The following is a 23,835-nucleotide window of genomic DNA, read 5'->3' as shown; positions in this document are numbered from 1 at the left end:
AGATTTTTGCACTTGAATGAATTTAAACCTTGTTCACAAGTTAATCCTACTCTAAATGTCAATAGCCACAAAAATTTAAAGTACATTCCCATTTTCCTAGCATGAAGCACTGGGAAGGCAATTGAGTTAATTATACCCATAAAGAAACTGGAGTGGGCCCAAATGCATGAAATCCTACTTACATGAAGTGAATGACCTTCCTGAAGAAGACAGTGTAATTAAAGCCTTCCTGTTTGAAAAGGCCAGGCTGTTTCTAAGGAGCTAAGAAATGAATTTAGCCTACACATTTAAAATTATTTTCATGTGCATGAAGTTGACCATTTGGAAGAGGGGAAAGGAACTATTTCAAATATTCCTGCTGTATAAAAGCTATTGGTACTTATGGTTTTGATTTTGAAATGGCAGGGGTTGAGGGGCCCCCTCAATGTGTTGCCCAAGTCGGACTTGGACTTGTGAACCTCCTGCCTCAGCCTCCCAAATAGCTGGGATTACAAACCTGCTGCTTTCAGCAAAAACTGTTCATATTTAAAACGTTACTGTTCACCAAAGCCTCCTTGTTTGAGCTACAGAACAATCAACTTTTCTTGGATTAGAAGCATGTAGCACAAGCTAAGATAGAGCAAATTACCATTAAGATTCTTCTCCATTTTCTAAGTGTAAACCAAGTTTTAGGATGTCATATTAACTGAAATTGTTGCAAAGGTATGACACGTGCGAGGAACTTTGAAAACCAAGGGAAAGCGCCTGCTTGTTGTGTAATTTGGTTTAAATACATTATCAGTTACTTAGGAGGCTGAGGGCAGGAGGAAAGTAAGTTTTAAGGCCCTGGGCAACTTAAGTGAAATCTTGTCTCAAACTGAAACAGAAAGGGCTGGGGGCATAGCCCAGTGGTAGAGTACTTACCTAAAATGTGCAAGCCCCTCCCTGAGTTCAATCACAAATACAATCAATCAGATAGCCTGAGCAAAATTCTTTGCAGCCCGCCCCCAGCCACAATAGAAAATCTCAAAAATGTAACTTTGTCTCAAAGAATCACTAAACAGTGATGTTACTAACTTTAATAGCTATAGTTAGAGAATATTTTGTTATGTAATACAGGTGTACTTTTGAGAGTTGTAGTTAATCATCATCATTATTAATAATAATAATAATAATAATAATACTGGGGATCAAACCCAGGGCCTGACACATGCTAGACAAGTCTAGACAGCACTCTACCACTGAGCTGTGAGGTATAGCCCTAGTCCTATCACAGCCTTATTCTTTTTTGTTTGTTTTTGTTTTTGTACAAGGGATTGAACCCAGGGTACTCCACCACTGAACCACATTCCCAGCCCTTCTTATATTTTATTTTGAGAAAGGATTTTGCTAAGTTGCTGAGGCTGGCTTTAAACCTGGGATCCTCCTGCCTCAGCCTTCTAAGCGTGCACCACTGTGCCCAGTCCTCCACTTTATTCTTAAATCACCTTGATTCCTTGCTCTCCCTCTACCTGCTCCTGTCAAAACAGCGGCCCACAGTGACTCAGCTGCTGTAGCTGCTTGGTGCTCTGGTGCAGAGTTCCAGGCCGAGCATCCTACCTGTAACATCTAACGCTTACCTTCACCACCCACCTAAATACACGACCTGCCACCTTTGCTGTCTCACAGAAGCTGAGAGGAATCCACACTGGGAATCCTGACCGTTCTCTCTTTGAAAAAGAGTTCAACAGATAAAAAAAATCCTGCTCCCATGGAGTGGAGTATTGTGTATTAGGTCAGGGAAGGGACATAGAACAGAAAATATACAACATAAATAAAATACAAAGTTAGTGATGAATATTGCAGTGAAAATATGGCAAGGAAAGGAAAATAGGGTTTCCAATTTCAAATAAGGGGACTGCAGAAAGTGGGAAAATGCCTTATAAGTTACAAGCACAAAGGAGAGAAACTCAATAAATACTTCTTTAAAATTAGAAGTTTTCTAAGTACCTGAAATTTCAAATTAGACAGCCTTTGTAGTCTATAATAAAAGCCTGTGTCATTTCTGGGTGTAGTGGCACACACCTGTAATTGTAGCAACGTGGGAGGCTGAGGCAGTAGATTCAAGTTTGAGGCCAGCCTCAGAAACAGCAAGACCCTGTCTCAAAATATGAAAAGGGCTGGGAGTATACCTCAGTGGTGCCCCTCGGTTCAATCCCCAGTAAGTACCACAGCGTGGGGAAAGTTTTGCCAATTAGCACATAAGCAGAGAAAATATTGGAAGAAAAAAAGGGGAATTATTATTCTATTTTTGGAGGGGGGTCCTGTTGAATAAAGGAAAATAAGCCAACATAAACTCTTAAACTTTTCCAAAAGTCCATGCAAAGTCTATTTTCTGAATGAACCACTGTAGCTCAGGAAATGATTGTGAGAAACTGGCTTTGAGACTCAAAACAAAGAAAATAAAGTCCTTTTCCAGATGAAAAAGTATAAACTGCAGTGGGACTCAGGATCTGTGCCAACAATGGTCAAATGACAAAAGAACTGAAGGAATGAATACTCCAAAATCAGTGTTTTAATACAGCAGTGATGGGCTGGGGTTGTAGCTCAATGTAAGCATGCTTGCCCAGCTTGTGTGAAGCACGGGTTTGATCCTCAGCACCACATAAAAATAAACAATAAAGGTACTATGTCCAACTTTAAAAAAAAAAGCAGTGATGCATGCAATTGCCAGTATAATTTTCCTTAAGTTTACAGAAACAACCCCCATCAACAATACCATAATGTACAGTACTGCATACCTGCAATTCTAGCTACTAGAGACTGAGGGAGGAGGATCTCAAGTTCAAAGCCTCCCTAGTCAGTTCACAGTCCTGCAACTAGTTCTTCCACTCTGTAGACCATCTTGACTGTGAACACTCTATGGGCAACATAGTAAGACCCTGTCTCAAAGTAAAAATTAAAAAGAGCTGGGGATGTTGCTCAGTAGCAAAGCACCCTGGGTTCAATTTCCAGCACTGTGCAGGATGGGAGAGCGGAAAAGACCATGAGGCAGAGAAACCCTTAATGCTCCTTGTGCCAGCTCATCAGAGCTTTCATGACATTATGTGATGACAGCTGCCACTGAAGGTGGGGGGTAAGTGACTGTCTCAATTTTCTACTCCTTTTTTCTGCCTTCCCATTGCCCACTCCGTAGCTGAAGCAAATCTCCCAGGTTAACAAAAGCATGCAAGTTGGTACCTCTGTTCCAAAACTTGGAAAAGGGCATTAGCTCTCGGTGAAAATGAGTTTATACTGGGCACCACGCTGACTTCAAAACAATGGCTGCCATCATTGGCAGTTTCCTCCTGACTTCCTACAGAACACTTCTCTTCCCTTCTTTTCACTGTTTTCAGAGGCAGTGGCCTGGGTTTACCACGTTCCACAAAAGACTACAGAAGGGCTTTAATTAACATCCTGGTCAGTTCCCAGTCCTGCAACCAGTTCTTCTAGCACTTGGGGACAGCATCTTGGTGTGAATACTCTCACCCAATTCTTTATTACACTAAGATGTTAAAGGAGGTGGGGGCTGCACATAATTCTTTTAGAAAAATTAAAGTAATTTAACAACAGCAGAAGGACATTGATGTATTTCTTTTGGATACACAATTACATATCCATTCATTATTATAATTATTTCTCTAATGTGATAAATGGAAGAATGAAGTTTTACCTGTTTTTGCAGAATACCTAAAATTTCTTGAAAATAAATGCTATTTGCATACGTCAAAATTCGGTAGGCTACCATCCCCTGCTCATGATATAATTTAGTCAGACAAGTCCCTAGAAAGTAGTGAGGTGCTTGAGCAGTTAGGTGAGTATGCCCAAAAGTTTAGAGGAACAGCAAAAGTGAAGAAGATACTTTTTAAAAAAATTGTTGTTTTAGTTATAGATGGACACAGTACCTTTATTTTGTCTATTTAGTTTTTTTTTTTTTTTTTTTAGCTGATGCTGGGGAACAAACCCAGTGCCTCAGGCATGCTAGGCAAGCGCTCTACCACTGAGCCACTACCCCAGCCCAAGAAGATATTTCTGACTGCAGTATATATTGCAGTATATATATGTATATAAATATATAAATATAAATACATACACACATATACTATACATATACACAAATATACACATATATTATACATGCATATGCAATTTTTTTTTTTTTTTTTTTTTTGGTACCAGGGATTGAACCCAAGGGCACTAGACCACTAAGCCACATCCCCAGCTTCTGCTGAGGCTGGTTTTGAACTCAAGATCCTCCTGCCTCAGCCTCCCAAGCTGCTGGGATTACAGGCATGTGCCACCATACCTGGCTATAAACTTTTTAATGGGAAATAGAAAAGTACAGGGACAGCCACACACAATGGCCCATGCCTATAATCCCAGTGACTGGGGAGACTGAGGCAGGAGATTGCATGACTAAGGTCAGCCTCAGCAAGTCAGCAATGTCCTAAGCAACTTAATGAGATCCTGCCTCAAATAAGAAATAAAAAGGGCTGGGGATGTGGTTCAGTGGTTAAGTGTCCCTGGGTTCGGTCCCTAGTACCCTCTCCAAAAAAGAGAAAAGTACAGGAGTTAGAAGCATGGATTTAAATCTTGACTCCCCCATGGACTAGCCATGTGAACTTGGATAAATTATTTCAACTGTCTGAACTTCTAGTTCATTTTCTGTTTTGTGGGGATAATGGTTCGAACTTGTGGCAATTAAGCAAGTTTATACAGGTAAAGCACTCAGAATGCATCTGCCTTAAAGTGCTCTGCAAGTGATAGCTGCTATTATTATGACTGTTAAGATTATAATTAAGAAGGCTATAGAAGTAGCAAGAGATGTGGAAACAATATTCACATACAGTATGTTTTGGGTTTAGAGAAGGGGGGTAGAGGAATTGTTAGCCAGTTTCTCCATTATATAATCTGGGACCATGTTGAATAATCTATATTTTTCAGATGCAGTAAATATTATGCAAGTTTAAAGTATGGGTCAATCTACATTTTCATACCACATGACTTTAAAAATACCATCAATTACAAGAGGTATCCCAATTTCAGAAACTTAAAATGTGAAAAAATAACATTTTAGATTTGATGACATTCATTAAAAGATGGGAAATAATACAGTGCTATTATAATCTCATCTTTTTCTATGAGAACTGTAAACTAACATTATTACCCTATATATGATTGTATGAGCGGTGTGACTCTGCACCATGTACAGCCAGAGGAATGAGAAGTCGTGCTCCATTTGTGTACAGTGTGTCAAAAGGCATTCTGATGTCACGTGTAACTAATTAAAAATAAAAAATAAAATTGGTGCATATTATCAAAGATGGGAATTTATTAAAAGGTTGCATGATAGCAATGTCACATTATAACATATTATGTCTAAATAATTCTAATTAAAATTAAAAACAAAAATGTACAGAAGATAAAAATAAAGAACTATGGACTCAAAACCAGCTTCTGATCTTATCTCTGCTTGTTTAAGCACGCCCATTAGAAATGCATGCAACTTGCTGGTCAACAAGCAGAAACAATACTAGGAGTCTGGATCTTAAAAGCCAAGTCCTAATAAAAAAATTAAAATTAAAATAAAAAAAAAAAAACAAGAAGCAAAGAAAAAGGATATGAAAGGAAAGAAGACAGGACAGAAAGAATGGGAAATGAAAAGTAAAGCTGTAAGATGATGACACTGAAACTCCTGATAACATACATTTTGTAGTCTTTCAGTGGAGAAGCAACCAGGCCCTTCATTTCTCAATATGCTCCTGAAGCCAAGACCTATCACAGCATCAGAAAGAATTCAGAGAAGATCAGGAAGGGAAAGTCAAGGAAAGCTAGGGGAGGGCGGAACTCAGCTCCTGACCTGGAGATAAGATATGCAAATCACAGAAGATGTGAGTCACTAGGGAATCTGTGTTTGGGAACAGAGACAGAGGTGGGTTGTGTAGAAATTCAAGTTTTAGGGGAGTTTCTTGACATAAAACTTGGGCTCAAGAAAGTACAGAAGGAAAAATTGAGAGGAATCAGCAGCAAAAGGCAGCCTGGCTGGGACTGAGGGGAAGAGAGGGCTAAAGCAGAAGGGGAAGAAGGGAGGAAAAGACCCCTGACTGGAAAGACCTTGCCCCTGGGGCGGAAACCTGCACAGTAGGTTCCAGATAGCTTATAAACAACCGATCACAATCAAGAGGCAAACATTAAAGAGACACAAAAAAGGCCACAAGGAACCCAGACCATGAGGGCAGTGCTTGTGTTATTCCTAACAATACTGAAAAATAGTTATTATTTTAACATTTTCAAGTCCTTTAAAAATATGAATCTAACAACTCCACAGTGTAATATTGACATTTCCATTTCATAGATGAGAAACTGAGTCAAAAACAGCTTTCCAATCACTGAGCTAATCAGCAACAGAGAAGAAATAGATTCAGGGAGTCTAAGCCCTGCACCACACTCTAAGCTACTACAGAATATTTCTCTCTCCTTAACTGCTAGGCCCTCATAATGCAGGTCTATAGTAGATGTTCAAATATTTGTTGAAGTAATGAAGGATTTCTTGCTTAGTGGGAGCAGAAAGAAACATCACAGGAGGCAAATTTTGTAGTGAAAGATATAGGGCTTTAAAAAGAACACAGAGATACTGATGAAATTAATGGGATCAGAGCTCTAAAATAAACTTGGAGGTAAAAAAAAAAAAAAAAATTCCAACCTGGTATAGGTTTCCAGATTGTGTCAGCAGGATGCTACTCCAATCAGATGCATAAGCCAGCAAACTCAGACTCATGGATGACCTTGACCTTGAAAGCTCAAGTCAGAGGTTCAGTCTTCCTCAAGGTAGGATGCAGCACAGTACAAAGTGTGCCTTTCTCTTAACTGCAGCCACCTGCTTATTTCTCTTACAAACAATATTAGTTTTTTTTATTATTATGTTGCTCCTTCTAGGGTGGAAATTACTCAAGGTGTAGGCATTTGACTTATTCACCTTTGGATTCCCAATGCTATTTACTATATTGGTAAGTCATCAAAGAGCATTGACAGAGCATGTTTCAGGAAAAAGTTGCATGGTAGTCAACTTTCTGCAGAAGAAATAAAGATCATTCTTCAGAAGGCTTTTCATAATCATTTTTAATTAAATTTGGCTATAAGTTAGTAACTTTCTATAGACCGCCCTGCCTTGCATTTGAAATTATAAGCAATGACCTCCTCGGTTTTCCTCAGTTAGGATATCTTATAATTTATGTGGTTCTTCTATATGCTGACTTTTCACCTTCTAAGCACATATTTTTAAAATACAAATAAACTTATTGCAATGTGATTAACACATTTTAAAGCTATTTTTAACCTACAGCCAAACACAAAATCCTGTCAGGAACTCCAGCCTTGCAGAGTAGGCTAGACATTTGTCTGCAGCAGCCGCACAGCAGCTCATGCAGTTCCCAGATCAGGGGCAGCTCCCTATTGTCCAGCAGCTCCCCAGTGTCTGCACGCATCACATTTGCTCAAGTTGACAATTTAATTCCGGAGAATGGATATGCATGTTGAGGCGGCATGGCACCTGGGTTTTCACGGGATTCCTGCATAAGTAAAGCAATGATACAAAGTGGCCCACAGAACACAGTCAATCGCAAACCCAGAATGACTAATTCAAGACAATGTTCTGCAAAATAATACCAAATTCACTCCTGAAAACACACACACCCTACTCCTAAAGTAATCAATGCACAACTAGTCCAGCTTTAATAGTCTAAAAAAAGTCTAAATATCTGTCTGAACTTTAAAAGGGCATTTCTATATCAAGCAGTTACCCTTAGTGAAGATTTAACCAGCAAACATGAAGGTGATCATTTTTTGATATAAACATCCCATTAAAGGCATCAATAGGGGGCATCTGGGGAGCCATGAAACATTTTCTGACCATGGGAAGGATATGATCCATATTCAGATTTAAGAAAAGTAATGTAGGATAACAACACTACTGTTGAGAGATGTGGGCCTGAAAAACCAGCCTCTACCTCAGAGCAAAGCCTGTCCAATGAAGAGACATGACCTTTGCCCTTGGAAAGACCCACAAAGAACTCCTAGGCAATTCCCACCCTGATAAGTTGTTTATCTACAAATAACAGGAGAGATCTGCTGCACCGGGTGTCCCTGACTTAGTCAGGCTAGGTGGGGACCCATAGCAATCCCCTAGCAGCCACCAATCAGCATGAGACAGGGAAATACCTGGGATGCCAGATGACCCTCCCAGTAATTTATAGTGTTGGGAAACCATGTAGTTCAACAAGAACACCCCTCTTGGCTTAAACCAATCAGTTCAAATGGATCCCCCTCTTGTAGTAACCAATCACCCCTACCCAAATGTTCCCGCCAGTGAATGTGCTAATCATGTTTTAGAGTTGTTGTTTGATTTTCCCGCGGTGTGTGATGATTTGCTAAGAGATACTATGATGTATGTGAAGTCCCTGTCTTCTCCAAAGAGTGTATAAAACTGCTGCAAACCCTGGGCTCAGGGCCTCTCAGCGTCACCAGTTGCTGTGTGTGCGCGCAGAGGACCAAGCTAGCTCGCAATAAATACCTCTTTGCTGCTTACATCGATCTTGGTCTCTGGTGGTCTTTTGGGGGTCCTGAATTCGAGCATAACAGGCCAGAAATAAGGCAAAATCTGACATGGTGAAATAACAGAAATAATGATAAGAACCAGTGTGGCCAACTGGGTGACAAGTAGATAAAAGATTCCAGCAAATTTAAAACCAGAATTGAAGCCAAACAAAAACAAAACAGCAAGGTTGGTGAAATCAGTAGAAAGGGCTGAACTGCAGCCAATAAAAGGAGTTTTGGGGCTGGGATTGTGGCTCAGAGGTAGAGCCTTGCTCACCTAGCACACATGAGGCACTGGGGTTTATCCTCAGCACCATATAAAAATAAAAAAATAAAGGTATTGTGTCCACCTACAAGTAAAAAATAAATATTAAGAAATTTAGGGGCTAGGGATGTGGCTCAAGCAGTAACGCGCTCCCCTGACATGCGTGCGGCCCGGGTTCGATCCTCAGCACCACATACAAACAAAGATGTTGTGTCCGCCGAGAACTAAAAAATAAATATTAGAAAGTTCTCTCTCGCTCTCTTAAAAAAAATAAATTAAAAAAAAAAAAAAAAGAAATTTAGAGGCTGGGGTTGTGGCTCAGTGATAGAGCGCTTGCCTAACATGTATGAGGCCCTGGGTTCGATCCTTAGCACCACATATAAATAAACAAAGTTAAAAATCCATTGGCAACTAAAAAAATATTAAAAAAAAAAAAAGAAGTGCTCTTGGGAAATTTACATTCCTTAAGCAGATCCTTGAAAATGTAAAGAAGATATAGATAAGGTAAATAATTATGCCTTTTGAAGAGACCACTAAAGACCAGGGAAGGAGGTCTTTAGTTGTCTCTTCAAAAGGCATTGCTCTGACTCCAAAATATCCAGAAATAAAGCAAAGAGAAAAAAGGAGGGATGATGGAGGGGAAAAAGGAGAGGAAGAGGAGATGGGGGTTGGGGAGAGAAAATTAAGAATTGGTGGAAAGAAATTTGGGAATTCACTGACTTTACAGTTGCTAATCCAGTGTTAGGAACAAAGACCAGACTAGAGAAGAAAAGGAAGAATGAGGAGGACACCCTGAGGGGATAAAGAAATCAATGCAGGTGGGAAGGAAGCTCCTGTTGGAGCCTGAGGAACAAAGTCACTGGGCAGAAGCTCAGGAGAATATCAAGGTTTAAAGTCTAGGAAAAACGCCTGGGGGAGGAAGGAGTAAAAGAAGCCTGTGAGAGAGAAAGTAAAAGATGTACATCAAGATTTCATTATAAATCTTTAGGTAAACTGCTTGTGTAGAACAAGTTTTGCAGCTCTTCCAATAATATTCAAGATAGGTTCATTTTAAAAATACACACTTCTTAATGTTACAAATAAGAGCCCCAACATACGTGAACACATATCACCAACTGTTAGTACTTTCTTTCAGCTTGGCCATTTGAAGCCCTGGGAAACCTTAAGAACTGGTGTTACAAACAGGCACTGAAGCCAGAGATGAGTTCAGGTCCTGTTGCTGAAACTTACAAGCTGTAGGGCATCAAATTAAGACTTCTTGAAATTGTTTTTTCTTCTTTAAAATGGTAATAATGCCACCAATGCTGCAGGGCTGGCCAAAGAAGAATTGGAAGTAGCACACAAAGTCCTGGTTCAGACCCAGAATTCAATAAACAGGACTTATTCTCATTGCTCTGGCTCCAAAATATCCAACCCTTTTCCTCCAACAATGGTGAAATTAAAAAAAAAAAAAAAAAAAAAAAGTGCTAAGGACCACTAAAAGTGCTCAGGACATTGGAGTATGTATTGAAAATTTGAATATTCCAGCCATGGTGAGAAGTAGAAAAGGAGGCAGATGCGGAGGTGAACACCTGTAATCCTACTGGCTGGGGAGGCTGAAGCAGTAGGATCATGAGTTCAAAGCCAGCCTCAGTAAAAGTGAGGTGCTAAGCAACTCAGTGAAACCCTGTCTCTAATAAAATACAAAATAGGGCTGGGGATGTGGTTCAGTGGTCGAGTGTCCGGTTCAGTGGTTGAATGTCCCCGAGTTCAATCTCTGGTACTCCCACCACCACCCCACCAAAAACAAAGAACTAGAAAAGGAACTGTACTTGCATATGAACCTGTGAAGTCCATAACATGCAAATTCCCTCACCACAAAACAGCCCAATGCTGAATGGATTACAACAAATACAGTTTTAAATGCATTTGAAATATTACAGAGCCCATAAGAAAATAAAGACAATGCCCAAGGACAAGAAAAAGAACTATAAACCTAAATCTATAACTCATCAAATCATGCTTCCCTGGGAGTAATGCCATTTCCAGAAATCCTAAAGTCCAGGGAAGGCAGCTCCACTTTCCAAAAGGGTGGCCTGGGGAAAATCCACCTTCTACAAAAGCAAACTGATGAGAAAATTTATAGACCTATACTAAGCTTAGGCAGAAAAATAATGATAGCAATAATTTCCCCAGAGCAAGCCTGAGTTGAAATTTACACTACTTTGAAATTAGGGGTATGCCTGGCGAATACATTAAAGCTGTCCAGGACTGAGCAGGAACAAATAAATGTTTTCTTATACAAAACATCACCATAAAATTAAGGAGTAATGAAAGAAATAAGCAGCCTTGTATAAGAGTCAGCAGAAGCAACTCTGAATAGACAAGACTCTCCTCCAAGGGCTTCAGATATTCAACTATAGAAAAGAAAAAAGGGGAAGGCCTAGAAAAAGCTAGACCAAAGAAAGCACAAAATAAGACAGAAAGAAATCCAAGCATATCATCATTATAAATGGACTAGAGTCACCTATTAATTTATATTAGCATATTTAATAAATTTTAAATCCCCACCTTGTGTATATTTTGTTTTTTTTTTTAAATTTTTTTTATTGGTTGTTCAAAACATTATAAAGCTCTTGACATATCATATTTCATACATTAGATTCAAGTTGGTTATGAACTCCCAATTTTACCCCAAATACAGATTGCAGAATCACATCGGTTACACATCCACATTTTTACATAATGCCCTATTAGTAACTGTTGTATTCTGCTACCTTTCCTATCCTCTACCATCCCCCCTCCCTCCCCTCCCATCTTCTCTCTCTACCCCATCCACTGTAATTCATATCTCTCCTTGTTTATTTTCCCATTCCCCTCACAACCTCTTATATGTAATTTTGTATAACAATGAGGGTCTCCCTCCATTACCATGCAATTTCCCTTTTCTCTCCCTTTCCATCCCACCTCATGTATCTGTTTAATGTTAATCTTTTCTTCCTGCTCTTCCTCCCTGCTCTGTTCTTAGTTGCTCTCATTATATCAAAGAAGACATTTGGTATTTGTTTTTTAGGGATTGGCTAGCTTCACTAAGCATAATCTGCTCTAGTGCCATCCATTTCCCTGCAAATTCTGATTTTGTCATTTTTTAGTGCTGCGTAATACTCCATTTTGAATGTATAAATTTTCATAATGAAAAAGACTATTTTGAGAGAGGATAACCAAAAAAAACTTCTGAATCTTTAAACTTCAATATACAGGGCTACAATATACTTTAATATACAGTCACAACATTCCCCTTCCAAGTCTAACAACCATTGGAGTCCAGGACCTTCTTTACTATCAAATCGCTTCTCACAGCTTGCTGGGAAGAGCTGCCTGGGAGACCAGACACACAGGTGTGAATCCTGGCAAACCAATTACCAGTTAACGATTCCAAGTAGTAACTCTCTGTACCTCAATTAATTCAGTTATAAAGTGGTCATAATACTACTTACCAGGATTGTAAAATGTATATACGTGTATATTTGTGTGTATCACACAGTTCTTAATATAGAAAACACATTCAATAAATAGTAGCTATTATGAATGTTATAGTTAGATAGGTGGGGTCTCAGGGAGAAAGAGATCCTTACTAGATGGAGATCTGGATCTATAAGCTTGACCAGCCATGCTTGTCTCCTTAGTGAGATGAATAAAATCTCCAGTGTATGCTTGTACTGGATCAACCGGAACAAAAACATAATCAATTTGAATGTCACTAGATTCACAAAGACCTATACAATGGTCCCACAACTGATTTATAGCTAGCTGCTTAATCAAGAAGAAATATTCTAAACCCCAAATATCAAATGATTGACATGGGTTTGATTTTTTTTTTTTCCACAAAAGCTTACCTGAGAATCTGCACTTTTCTTCCCAACCCTGAGAGCTTCACTTCTCTGAGTGTCTGCACCCTGCCTTTGGGGTGTGTATATCCTGCCTTTGCTGTCCTTTAATGAAACTTCGCTTGTGCCTTACTTTTCACACGTCTTGAAATTCTTTTCAGCGGTTAAGAACCCATGCAACCTGCCCCAGATATGTTGAAGGCCCACTGCCCCCTTGGAGGGAACTCTTCAAAACCTGTCTGGTGACAATATGAGGAGAACATTAATTCATTAACTTGACAAGTATCACAGAATGTCTCCCACACATTGGTTCCAGTGCCAGATTTTTAGCAACACAGAGATGAATAAATGACTTTTTTTTTTTTTTTTTGGTACTGGGGATTAAACTCAGGGGCACTCGACCACTGAGCCATATCCCCCACCCTATTTTGTATTTTATTTAGAGACAGGGTCTCACTGAGTTGCTTGGTGCCTCACTGTTGCTGAAGGAGGCTCTGAACTTGCAATCCTCCTACCTCAACCTTCAGAGTCACTGGGATTACAGGTGCGCACCACTGCGCTCTGCTAAATAACTCCTTTTTATGACATTATCTAGCGAGTTTATTTTGTGCCAGACATCTACCTATTGAGATTATTCTCAATCGTCCTGTGGTATCATAAACGAGTACTGTTCCCTCCATTGTCCAGGTGAAGAAACTCAGAAATTGAGAGACTTGGTTCAATTCCCAGTAAGTGATGGAAAAGGGACTAGTATTTGGGTGCTATATGACCCAAAGCCTATGTCACCTCTCTGCTTCACTCAGATGAGGAGCTTCAATTTCAGGCATATACAAAGGATAATGTCAGTAGACTTTATTTTCATTATTTTTGGCCAAAACCCAGATAACTCTAAAAATAGTGGGTTTCATAACCAGAGAATACAGCACTGTTGAACTAAATTCTCTGCCAAGTTCTTGACCTCTCAGTTTTTGTTCCTTCTTTAAGAGGGAAAGTAACTTTTCAACTGAGTAATGTTCATTTTAAAGTACCTAAATTCTATTTTTCACACACAAATATTTTTCTGGGTGCTAAAGAATGACCAGGCATTTCTCAGAATTTTTTATTTATTTTTTGATGGGGGGATGTACTTATATAATGACGGATGGTACAATGATATTTAATAGGGAATCGGACTTGATTTAAAAAGGGAAGCACTTTCCGAAATGTTTTTACCCTTCCCAAATTGAACAGGGTGTGGTCACCCAGTGGTTTGTAAAATGTATATACGTGTATATTTGTGTGTACCACGCAGTTCTTAATATAGAAAATACACTCAATAAATAGTAGCTATTATGAATGTTATAGTTAGATAGGTGGGGTCTCAGGGAGAAAGAGATCCTTACTAGATGGAGATCTGGATCTATAAGCTTGACTAGCCATGCTTATCTCCTTAGTGAGATGAATAAAATCTTCAGTGTATGCTTGTACTGGATCAACTGGAACAAAAATATAATCAATTTTAATGTCACTAGATTATGACATTAAGGTACTGTATCCTGGTCTGGGGTTGTGGCTCAGTGGTAGAGTGCTTGCCTATATGTGTGAGGCACTGGGTTCTATCCTCAGCACCACATTAAAAAAAAAAAAAAAATTATATATATGTATAAAATAAAGATTTTGATAGATCAATAGATACTATATCCTTCTACAGATGCTACAAATTATATGATAGGAAGGGGAACAGTTGTACCTATTAAGAGACAATCATTATTTCTCAAGACTGAAAATAATTCCAAGATTTTACTTTCAGGGAGTGAACAATATTGAGTCAATGTAACAAATCTTGAAAGGTTATGGCTAGGTTCTCTATTTCTTTTAAAAGTACTCTGGATTCCCTTTGAATTAAAAAAAAAAAAAATCTCCAGGGGTTGGAGGGGATGTGACTCAGTGGCACAGCACTTGCCTAGCATTCAGGAGACCCTTGGGTTCATTCCCCAATACTGTAAAAATAAATAAATAAATAAATAAATAAATAATAAATAAGGAATCTTTCTTTTATAAGCACAGCTGCCTAAACAATGTTGTACAGACTGCAACAACACCATTCACCCTTAGTTATAACAAGATTTTCTTGGCCTCTTCAGTTCAAAATTAAGTCAGGTGGTCTTAGTAAAACGTTAACAACTGGGAACCCATTATCCTCAAATTAAAAAGAACTGATTAACAAATTGTGTGGGTTAAATAACTTGAAAAATATATAAGTACCTTTAAAAAGCAAAGCATTTTCACTTGATAAGAAAGAAAACACTCTTCCACTCATTTTTTAGAATGAATCACACCTGAAACTGGAAGAGAGCTCAGAAATTACCTCACCAGTTTCCTATTTTTGCAGGAACTAAATGGAGACTGAAATCACTGTAATTCAACTTGTTTATATATTTTCTTACATCACCATCTTTGTTGTTACCTAATGTGGTTTTATACATTTTGAATTCATCACTCATCATCTTTTTCTGCTGTATATTGATCACAACTTCAGGACAAGAACTAAAAGGGAACATTTTAAATCTCCAATATGAAATCATATGCAAATCAACAAAATAATTTTATTTAATATCAGAAAATGTGTGAAAGTAATTTATTTGTATTTTTGCTGGTTAAATAAGAGTTTTGTTTCACAAGCTGGTCTACATTCCATATTTCTCTGGTTATCACATAAACTGGTGATAGGAAATTTTAAGTTTTGCAAATGGGGTGGGGGAATTCCTAATGTGTTCTAGTTTCAAGCTTCCCTGGGGAGAACTGAACGCATTTACAAAACAGAGGAGGTGATGTGACCTTAAATAGATTATCCTGAGAATTTCTCCAATACTAAGAATTGATACGAATTTCAAAATCAAAAGGCTGCATTGCTGAGCCCTAAATTTATCAACATGAAAACAGCAAAATTCCGTTTCCTGGTATTAGGCATGTTTCCTTAATAACAGACTTGCCGCTTTCCCTTCAGGGTGGAAGTTAAGCGTCCTCTGAAAAGGGAAAACCAGGGCACTAAGGATAGGCAGCCCGGGTCACACCCAACAGCGAGGCTGCTGGACCAGGATGAACATCAGCCTCCGCATTCACAGTAGTAGGTCTGCCAAGAGCAGGAAATTAGCGAAAAGATTAGACTTATAAACTTCAGGATCAGAAAACAAGATTTGCTGATACCTAACAAAACTTTCTTTAAAAAGAGTTACACCTTTACTTCCGGAATTCTTTGAGAAGTGACCTACAGAGCAACCTCAGAGCTAGGTGGATTTCTGCCCAAGGTCTTTCGGGGGAAGGGACAAAATAAGTAAAAGGGTGTGTGGCCGCGAGCAGTGGTCTAGTACTAGAGTTTTCCTTTTGCAGCTGGAGGAAAGGGTACACCACCTGCAGGGCACTGGGCGCGCCCCTCACCTGCAAACGCGCGCCTTTCCAACCCTTCCCTTCCCCCGGCGCACAGGCGCTTACCTGTGGCGTTTGCGGATGCGTGGCGCCTGAAGATGCCCATCTGAGCCGGTCCCAAGTGCGACGGAGGCCTAGTCCAGGGCCGGGGGGTCCCGGGCGGCAGGTAGGAGAAGTTGGACTTTCTTCGGATCGCCACCCGCCTGAAGTTGTAGCCGCCGTCCACGCTCATGGTGGGGGGCTCGTTGGCGGCTCCGCCCTCTTTCCTGCCAGGTTCCAGCCGCAAGAGCCCACTCTGGCGGCTTCTCGCGGAAGATCGGGCCCCAGGGGGCGTCGCTTGCATGGCCAGGTTCGGAGCGATTCCCGAAGGATCCGCTCAGCAAGTGCCTTGCGGTCTCTTCCTGGGACGCTCCGGGCCTCGCGGGGAGTTTGGCTCTGACTGCTTCTGCGGCAGCCCCACCGCCTCGCTCTCTGCGGCTCTCGCAATCACCTGATGCTCCTACCGCAGCTGCCCGGTCGAGGCTGCCTCCACCCCCTCCTCTCCCGAGCCTATCGCCCGCAGGCCCCCCAGGGAGACTATCCCGGAGGCGGGGAGTCCAGGCTGTTTGCGCCGCGGCGGCCGCCTCCTCCGGCCGGGGAAGCAGCCAAGGACGCACTGTGCTGAGCGCAGCGCCCAGGGCGCGGCCCGGGAGCCGGCTGGCTGTGGCCGCCCCGCCCCGCCGCGGACTCGACCATTGGCCCCCGGGAGCCGCGCCGGCGCACACCTGATGCCGCACACCTGGCGTGCTGGTAAGGTCGCTGCGCTCACCTGCGCACAGCGCACTAGGTTGGGAAGAAAATAAGTCCAGCTACTCTTGAACTCTGTTCAGGGTGCCTGCCATTCTCACAAACCCACGCTGAGGGTCACATACGTTTTTCAAGATGTTGTGCAGAGCTCTTGATACTCATTTTGAGTATTTCAGACAAGAAAACCAAAGTGTGGAGCCTACCGTGGATCACCGAGATTAAGAACCTAGAATCCCTGAGTGTCTGCATCACAATCTGCCACGCGCAGTGGGCCCCAGAACGAAGAAAGGAAGAGAAGAGGTGGAGCTAACAATGCATAGGTCTCCAGAGAAGTAGACCCTCGGTCATCATGATCATTTTCAGGACTTCATTAGTATTGCACTTTAGAGTTCTTTTAAAATTGTCAATTTTTAACACAAACTATAGACAAATTAAAGAAAATGAATTTTTAACGGGTGCAGTGGCGCGAGCCTGTAGTACCAGCTACTGGGGAGGTTGAGGCAGGAGGATAGCTTGAGCCCAAAAGTGCAGTCCATCGAACCAGTTTCTAAAAATAATAAACAAACAAATAAATAAATCACTGCTGTTTCTAATAACCAAGAAGCCATGTTTCCAAACCAGAGAGATAGAAAGGGAAGATCCCCAGCTCAAGCAGAGTTCCCCAGTCATTCCCTCCATCTTGGAGGTCACCCCATGTGGCATAGTCTTTCAACCAGCTCCCTGAAATGTAGCTCATATCCCAACCTTTGTGGAATTCAATTGAGCTCTTTCAGTCTCCTGAGCTGCTACTCAGAAAACATACAAACAAACCCTTAAAGGAAGGAACTACTCCTCTCTTGTTTTGTGTGGTACCAGGGATTGAACCCAGGGACTCTGCATGCAGAGCAAGCACTCTACCACAGAGCTATGTCCCCAGCCCCTATTCCCCTAATTCTTTAATGTATCTATTTTAGATCTTGTTAAAGGAACTTTTTGCTCCTTTAGGAGTTATTGTCCCTTTATCACTGTGTTACACCTAGTCATTATTTCTCTTTCTATTTAAATGCAGAGTTGCCTACTGTGCCAAAATATTGACTATCAGCTTGGATATATAGTATTAATATTTTATTTGTTAATACAGCTAATAAGAAGTTTGCTGTTTATTCATCAACACATATTGAACAAGAAATGTATTGGGCCCCAGAATACAGTGCTGAATACCATAGAAGAGTACTTACACTCAGTGTTTCTGTGGCTGGGACAATGCTGAATGCTGACCAAACTGTCTATCTTGGGCAAACAAGGAGAGTGCACTTAAACTTTTCAAGAGAAAAATTATGAATGATTTAATTAAGAAAAATCTAACTTTTGCAGCAGATTTGCTCTTATTTTAATCTTACTCCAGAGTTGGAGGGCACCTCAGTAGTAGATCATTTGCTTTATACACAAAAATGCATTAGTTCTATCCCCAACACCACAAAAAGAATGATAAAACTTCTCTCACTTGGATAATAAATTGTGTTATTTTCTCAGTAAAATGAGTTTTAAACTTATTAGTTATTAACTTTGATGCTGTCACTAGGTAGGAGTTTATATAAATGTCATTAAAGTAATAAAGGTCACTAAAGGGTATGAGTCATGCTGACTTTGTGTAGTAGCATTACGAGGCTGACATAAGATAATTTCATAAGGACCTAATTGAAGAAGATGATACAAATATATAACAGAATAATATAATAATTAGTAAACAGTATAATTTGTGTATGTGTATGTGGTACTGGGGATTGAACCCCATGGTCCTCTACCATTGATCTATACCCCCAGCCCTTTTTATTTTGAGACAGGTTCTTACTAAATTGTCCATGTTGGCCTTAAACTTGGGATCCTCCTTCCTCAGTCTGTTGAACAGCTGAGATTACAGGTATTTGCTTCCATGGAGCCCGGCTAACAGTAATGATACTTTGAGTTGGTACAAATTAAGATTTCAATAAAACTTTATGTATGTGTATAGTATATACTTTATATATGATTAAGTAATTTCTAACATGTTAATTTTATTTCTGTCTATATTTGAATACACACACACACACACACACATACACATACCTCTTAAAAGTTTTATACAAATTTGATGTGCTACTGAAACTGCCCTAGTACAAGTTTGGCCTTGTACCTCCTAAAAAGGAAATAATCAATCAATATCGTTTATTCATTTGGAAACTGGAATGGAAGCACTTGCTTTGTAAAATGTGTAGTCCCTGGCATCATGGTGCTTATAGCTCATGAGATTAGGAGAGGGGCACCCAACCTGAACTTGGTCTATCAGTAGACCATTCCTAAAGGAAGTCAACATTAAAGGGAGACCCAAAGGATAAGGAGTCAGCCTGGTCTAGGGGGGAAGGGGGTATAGAGTCACCCTAGTGGAAGGAAGACAAGATAGGCAAGAAGATAGAAAAAGAGAAATGAAGCTGGAGAGAAACTAGGGTTAGATCATTAAAGACTGTGGAAGTCATAGTAACAAGGGAATAATTTTTAAGAGTTTTAAGCAAGAAGAAATGACAGGTTTGCATATTAACAATCATGTTAGACTGTCCACATCCCTTATTTTTAAGGGAATTACACCAAAAATAGTGCTTACTCCTGGATTTTTTTGGTGGGGGGGTACTAGGGATTGAACTCAGTAGCATTCTACCACTGAGCCACACACCCAGCCCTATTTTGTATTTTATTTAGAGACAGGGTCTCACTGAATTGCTTAGCGCCTTGCTTTTTGCTGAGGCTGGCTTTGAACTCGAGTACCTCCTGTCTCAGCCTCCTGAGTTGCTGGCATTACAGGTGTGCACCACTGTGCCCGACAATCCTGGATTTTTTTTTTCTTTTTTGCACAAGGCCTTGTGCATGCTAGGCAAGCACTTTACCACGGAGCTACATCCAAGTCCCAATCTTGGATAGTTTCATCTCAGAGGATTTATACCTCCATGAATAAGTGAATAAATGAAACGCTGGGGAAATTTATTTAGATTATACATGAATAGAGGATTTTAGGAAACTTTCTTTACCTTTGTAGACTATATCTTACACCTTGCTGTTACCTACATCATATTTTTTAGTTTCGTTTTTATTGTGGTAATGTTATGATAATTTGTTTTGTTAAGTATCTCCTGTATAAACACTGCTGAACTACCACACCAACGCCAAGTAGCCAGGATAATTAGGGCACAGAGTGATGGGATGCAATCCTGCGTTCCCACTCCTCTCTTTCTTGACCAGGAAACACAAAACTAAGTCACTGAATATTTAAGCTTCCCACATGTTATTGAGTATTCTGGTTATTTAATTAGCAGTACATATTGATTTACTAAGACCTCCACCAACACATGCTTTCTTTCAGTGGGCTATTTCTGTGCTAAAAAACTAACCTGTGAATGAACAGGTCCAGAACATAAAGGTAAGTTTGTTCATTCCAGGGACTGCACTTTTTGATTCTCTGAATTCTCAAGCCACACTCTATTCCATTAGCTCTAAGATGCCATAATTGGGAGAGGCACTAAGGAGGAACAGGACTGGAAACCATGATGAAATGTTTTCATGGTTCTTCAGTGACTCTTTTACTAGAAAATATCTTTGATGTGTTTGTTTTGTTTTGTGTGGGGGTTTTGGTTTGGAGGGATATGGATGTAGATCCTGAGCTACTATAGCCAACTTGTGACCAGGGCGGAGACTCTGAAGATGGCAGAATAGGACAATGGCCATACTGTTAAAAATTAGTTCACTCAAATTTTAAGTAAAGGAAATCTTTGAAATCTTTGTAATCTTGAAATTACAAAGCCTTGTACTTAACGTCTTATTACTGCTTAGTAAGGTTTCTTTTAGCATGTATACATGTAACTTCTTGCTTTTTAATGAGATGATTTAGATAGCTGGTCAAGTTATGATATGTGGGCCAATTCAAGCCCACCATTTGTTATTTTTGTAGAGCTTATAAATTAAGCAAGACTTTTAATTTTCTAAATAATAAATTTTTAAAATATACTTTTTTTTTTCTCTTTTGATGTTGGGTATTGAACCCAGAGCCTCATTTTTGCTAACTAAGCCTATTCTCCATCACTGAGCTATACCCCAGGTCCTGAAAGAAAGTCAGAAGTATATTTTATAACATATGAAATTATGTAAAATACAAACTTGTGTCTGTAAACAAAACTTTTATTGAACTCAGCCAGTTTATGGCTGCTACAGAAACAGAGTTGAATAGCTGTGACAGAGACCAGATGACAAGCAAATCTGAAAATATTTACTGTCTGGTCCTTTACAGAGAAATTATACTGACCTCGATCTTGATACACAAGAGAAATTTTAAAGGGCTCATTTGATTTTGAAAATGAATTAAGGCATTTTCAAAAACTATAATTCAAGTTCTGCTATGTTATGCCTTTGTAAATGCCATAATAATGTCAACAGAAGGTGACAAGCTGAGGCAATCAGACTATAGTGTCTATCTCTACTTGTAAATTTACATCCTTCTTCAATAACACCATGGCTTCATGACAAGGCTTATGCATCTATAGGCACCTGTAGTAGCCCACATAGCTCTGCATAATTAGAATTCAAAAGAACTACATTCATCATACCATGAAATTTTCTGTGAAAGAGGCAATATAAATCTGAAATCAGTGATGTATATGCAGTACCTCTAATACGATTGGTTTTTTTTCAAAGGCATAAATAGACATCTGATACACATTTTAATGAGAATAATGCCAATTAAAAATATTTTAAAGTAGGGTTTAAACATTTTCATGCTAATAATACTCAATGTTTCATGAGAAAACAGTTTCCTGGGCTGGGGTTGTGGCTCAGTAGCAGAGTTCTTGGCTAGCATGTGTGAGGCACTGGGTTCGATTCTCAGCACTGCATATAGATAAATGAAATAAAGATCCATCAACAACTAAAAATGAAAGAAAACAGTTTCCAAATTTTTGGATCTCCAAAGTCCTAATCAAAAACTGCATTCATCATCCAGAGGCTTGAGAAGCTGAGGCAGGAGGATCATGAGTTCAAAGCCAGCCTCAGCAACTTAGCAAGACCCTGTCTGTAAATAAAATATTTTAAAAAGGGCTGGGGATGTGGATCAGTGGTTAAGCCACCTGGGTTCAATTCCCAGTACCAAAAAAGCAAGCAAAAAACTGTGCTCATGAAATGCATCATCTTTTACTGTACATTATAGCATAGATACTTTTGTCTGATTTTCCTTTCTAGATTTTAAGCTCCTTGATGGCCCAGTCCATTCAATTCATGTTTATATTCTCTGTTGCATCATGTACAGTAGCTTCTTTATAGTTAAATTACTCAATGAAATTTACTGAACAAAAGAGACCAAAAGGAAGAATATTCATGAACATTAACAGCAATTCTTCTTTCTTCTTTGAGTAATAATTCACCTAACAGAAACTTGGTGTTTTGTTTTTTTGTTTTTGTACTGGGGAGAGGACCCAGGGACTAAGCATTCAGGTGAAAATTTTTGCCTAAAAATCTTATTTTTATTTTTTGCAGTCCTAGGGATTGAACCCAGGGTTTTGTGCATATTAGGCAAGGATTCTACTACTGAGCTATATATCCAAGCCCTATATAAAGATTAAGTTATTTCTTTTTTCTTTCTTTCTTTTCTTTTATTTTTTATTCTGAGACAAGTTCTTGCTAAGTTTCCCAGACTGACCTTGAACTTGTGATCTTCCTGCCTTTACTTCCCTTGTAGCTGGGATTACAGGTGTGCATCACTGTGCTGGGAGGATTCATTTTTTATAATAGTAACCCTGTCTGCAGTCAATTTGTCGGAAAATAACCTGATTTATTCCAGGTGAAATTAACGTTTTTATCCTGAACTGAGCAGGTCTCACCACTGTCCAAGGGAGAAGTTCTGCCAGGGACAAGTGTACTGAGCAGGGCTCAGCTGTTAATAGGTTTCTCAACTTAACAGAGCTGACACTGCCTCTGCAGCCTTGCTGGTGTGATTGTCACTTAGACAGCCAATTAGCACCCCATGTCTTTGCTGATTTAGAGGATATTTAGGAACACAATCAGTTCTTGAATAATTTGTTCAATACCTTAAGCACAGGTTTTCCATCTGAAAATAGGCACAGCCATAGGCTATCTGTGTCTCTTTTTAAACTTTATCAATGTAGCCTGGAACTTATCTTAACTATGTTACCCTTAATTTGCATTTCCTAAATGATGTAACTGTTTAGAAGCATCAGTTTTTAATTTTTTTTTTTTTTTAAGATTTTGATGGATCTTTATTCATTTATTTATACGTGGTGCTGAGAATCAAACCCAGTGCCTTGCACATGCTTGGCAAGCACTATACCACTAAGCCTCAACCCCAACCCCTGAAAGCATCAGTTTTGTTCAGGATAGTGCTGCAAATGCTAAGAGAATGCAGCTAATTCCATATATATTTTGGCTTTCCATGTTTGGTAGTTGGTGCAAGTGTGCTCAACTGGTTGATCATAAAGGAATCTCTAAGATTCTATTGATGCATACAGCCTATGGTTAATAAATATTCATCTACTGACTTTCATAAGAAGTAATAGTAGTAAGGAGATGGCTTGTAATAGAAAACTCCAGTTCCATCATGTGCAACAATATGGAGAGAATGCAAGAGAACTGATGCCTACACTTTGAACTCATCATAACTCATTTAGTTTTCAACAATACAAGAATTATAAAGTTATTCCATTGCCCTAATCTGGCCTCACTTCATAGCAGTAATGAAGTACACAGAATAAGAAAACATGCTTTAAATGTAAGGTATATATCTTTTTAGAAATATAGAAACCAGCTGTTGGGTGTGGTTTCATGCCTGTAATCCCAGTGGCTCAGGAGGCTGAGGCGGGAGGATTGCAAGTTCAAAGTTAGCCTCAGCAACTTAGCGAGGCCCTAAGCTATTCA

General features: G+C 39.6%; 1 protein-coding gene across 1 annotated transcript in view; it reads right to left on the bottom strand.

Annotated features, from left to right (window-relative positions):
- Fgd4 (FYVE, RhoGEF and PH domain containing 4) overlaps positions 1-16,728 on the bottom strand; it is a 200,902-nt gene extending 184,174 nt beyond the window's left edge. Inside the window, exon 1 of the mRNA XM_046435775.2 lies at positions 16,192-16,728. Within this exon, the coding sequence (XP_046291731.1) occupies positions 16,192-16,468 (277 nt within the window). The 5' untranslated portion in view covers positions 16,469-16,728. The remainder of the gene's footprint in view (positions 1-16,191) is intronic.
- Between the last annotated feature and the right edge of the window lie 7,107 nt (positions 16,729-23,835).

This window comes from Marmota monax, unplaced genomic scaffold (assembly GCF_021218885.2).
Source record: "Marmota monax isolate L192 unplaced genomic scaffold, Marmota_monax_Labrador192_F-V1.1 WCK01_AAM20220418_F8-fsc00012, whole genome shotgun sequence".
Lineage (NCBI taxonomy): Eukaryota > Metazoa > Chordata > Mammalia > Rodentia > Sciuridae > Marmota > Marmota monax.
The sequence above is the reverse complement of the archived record's forward strand: the minus strand, read 5'-3'. Positions and strand labels throughout refer to the sequence as shown.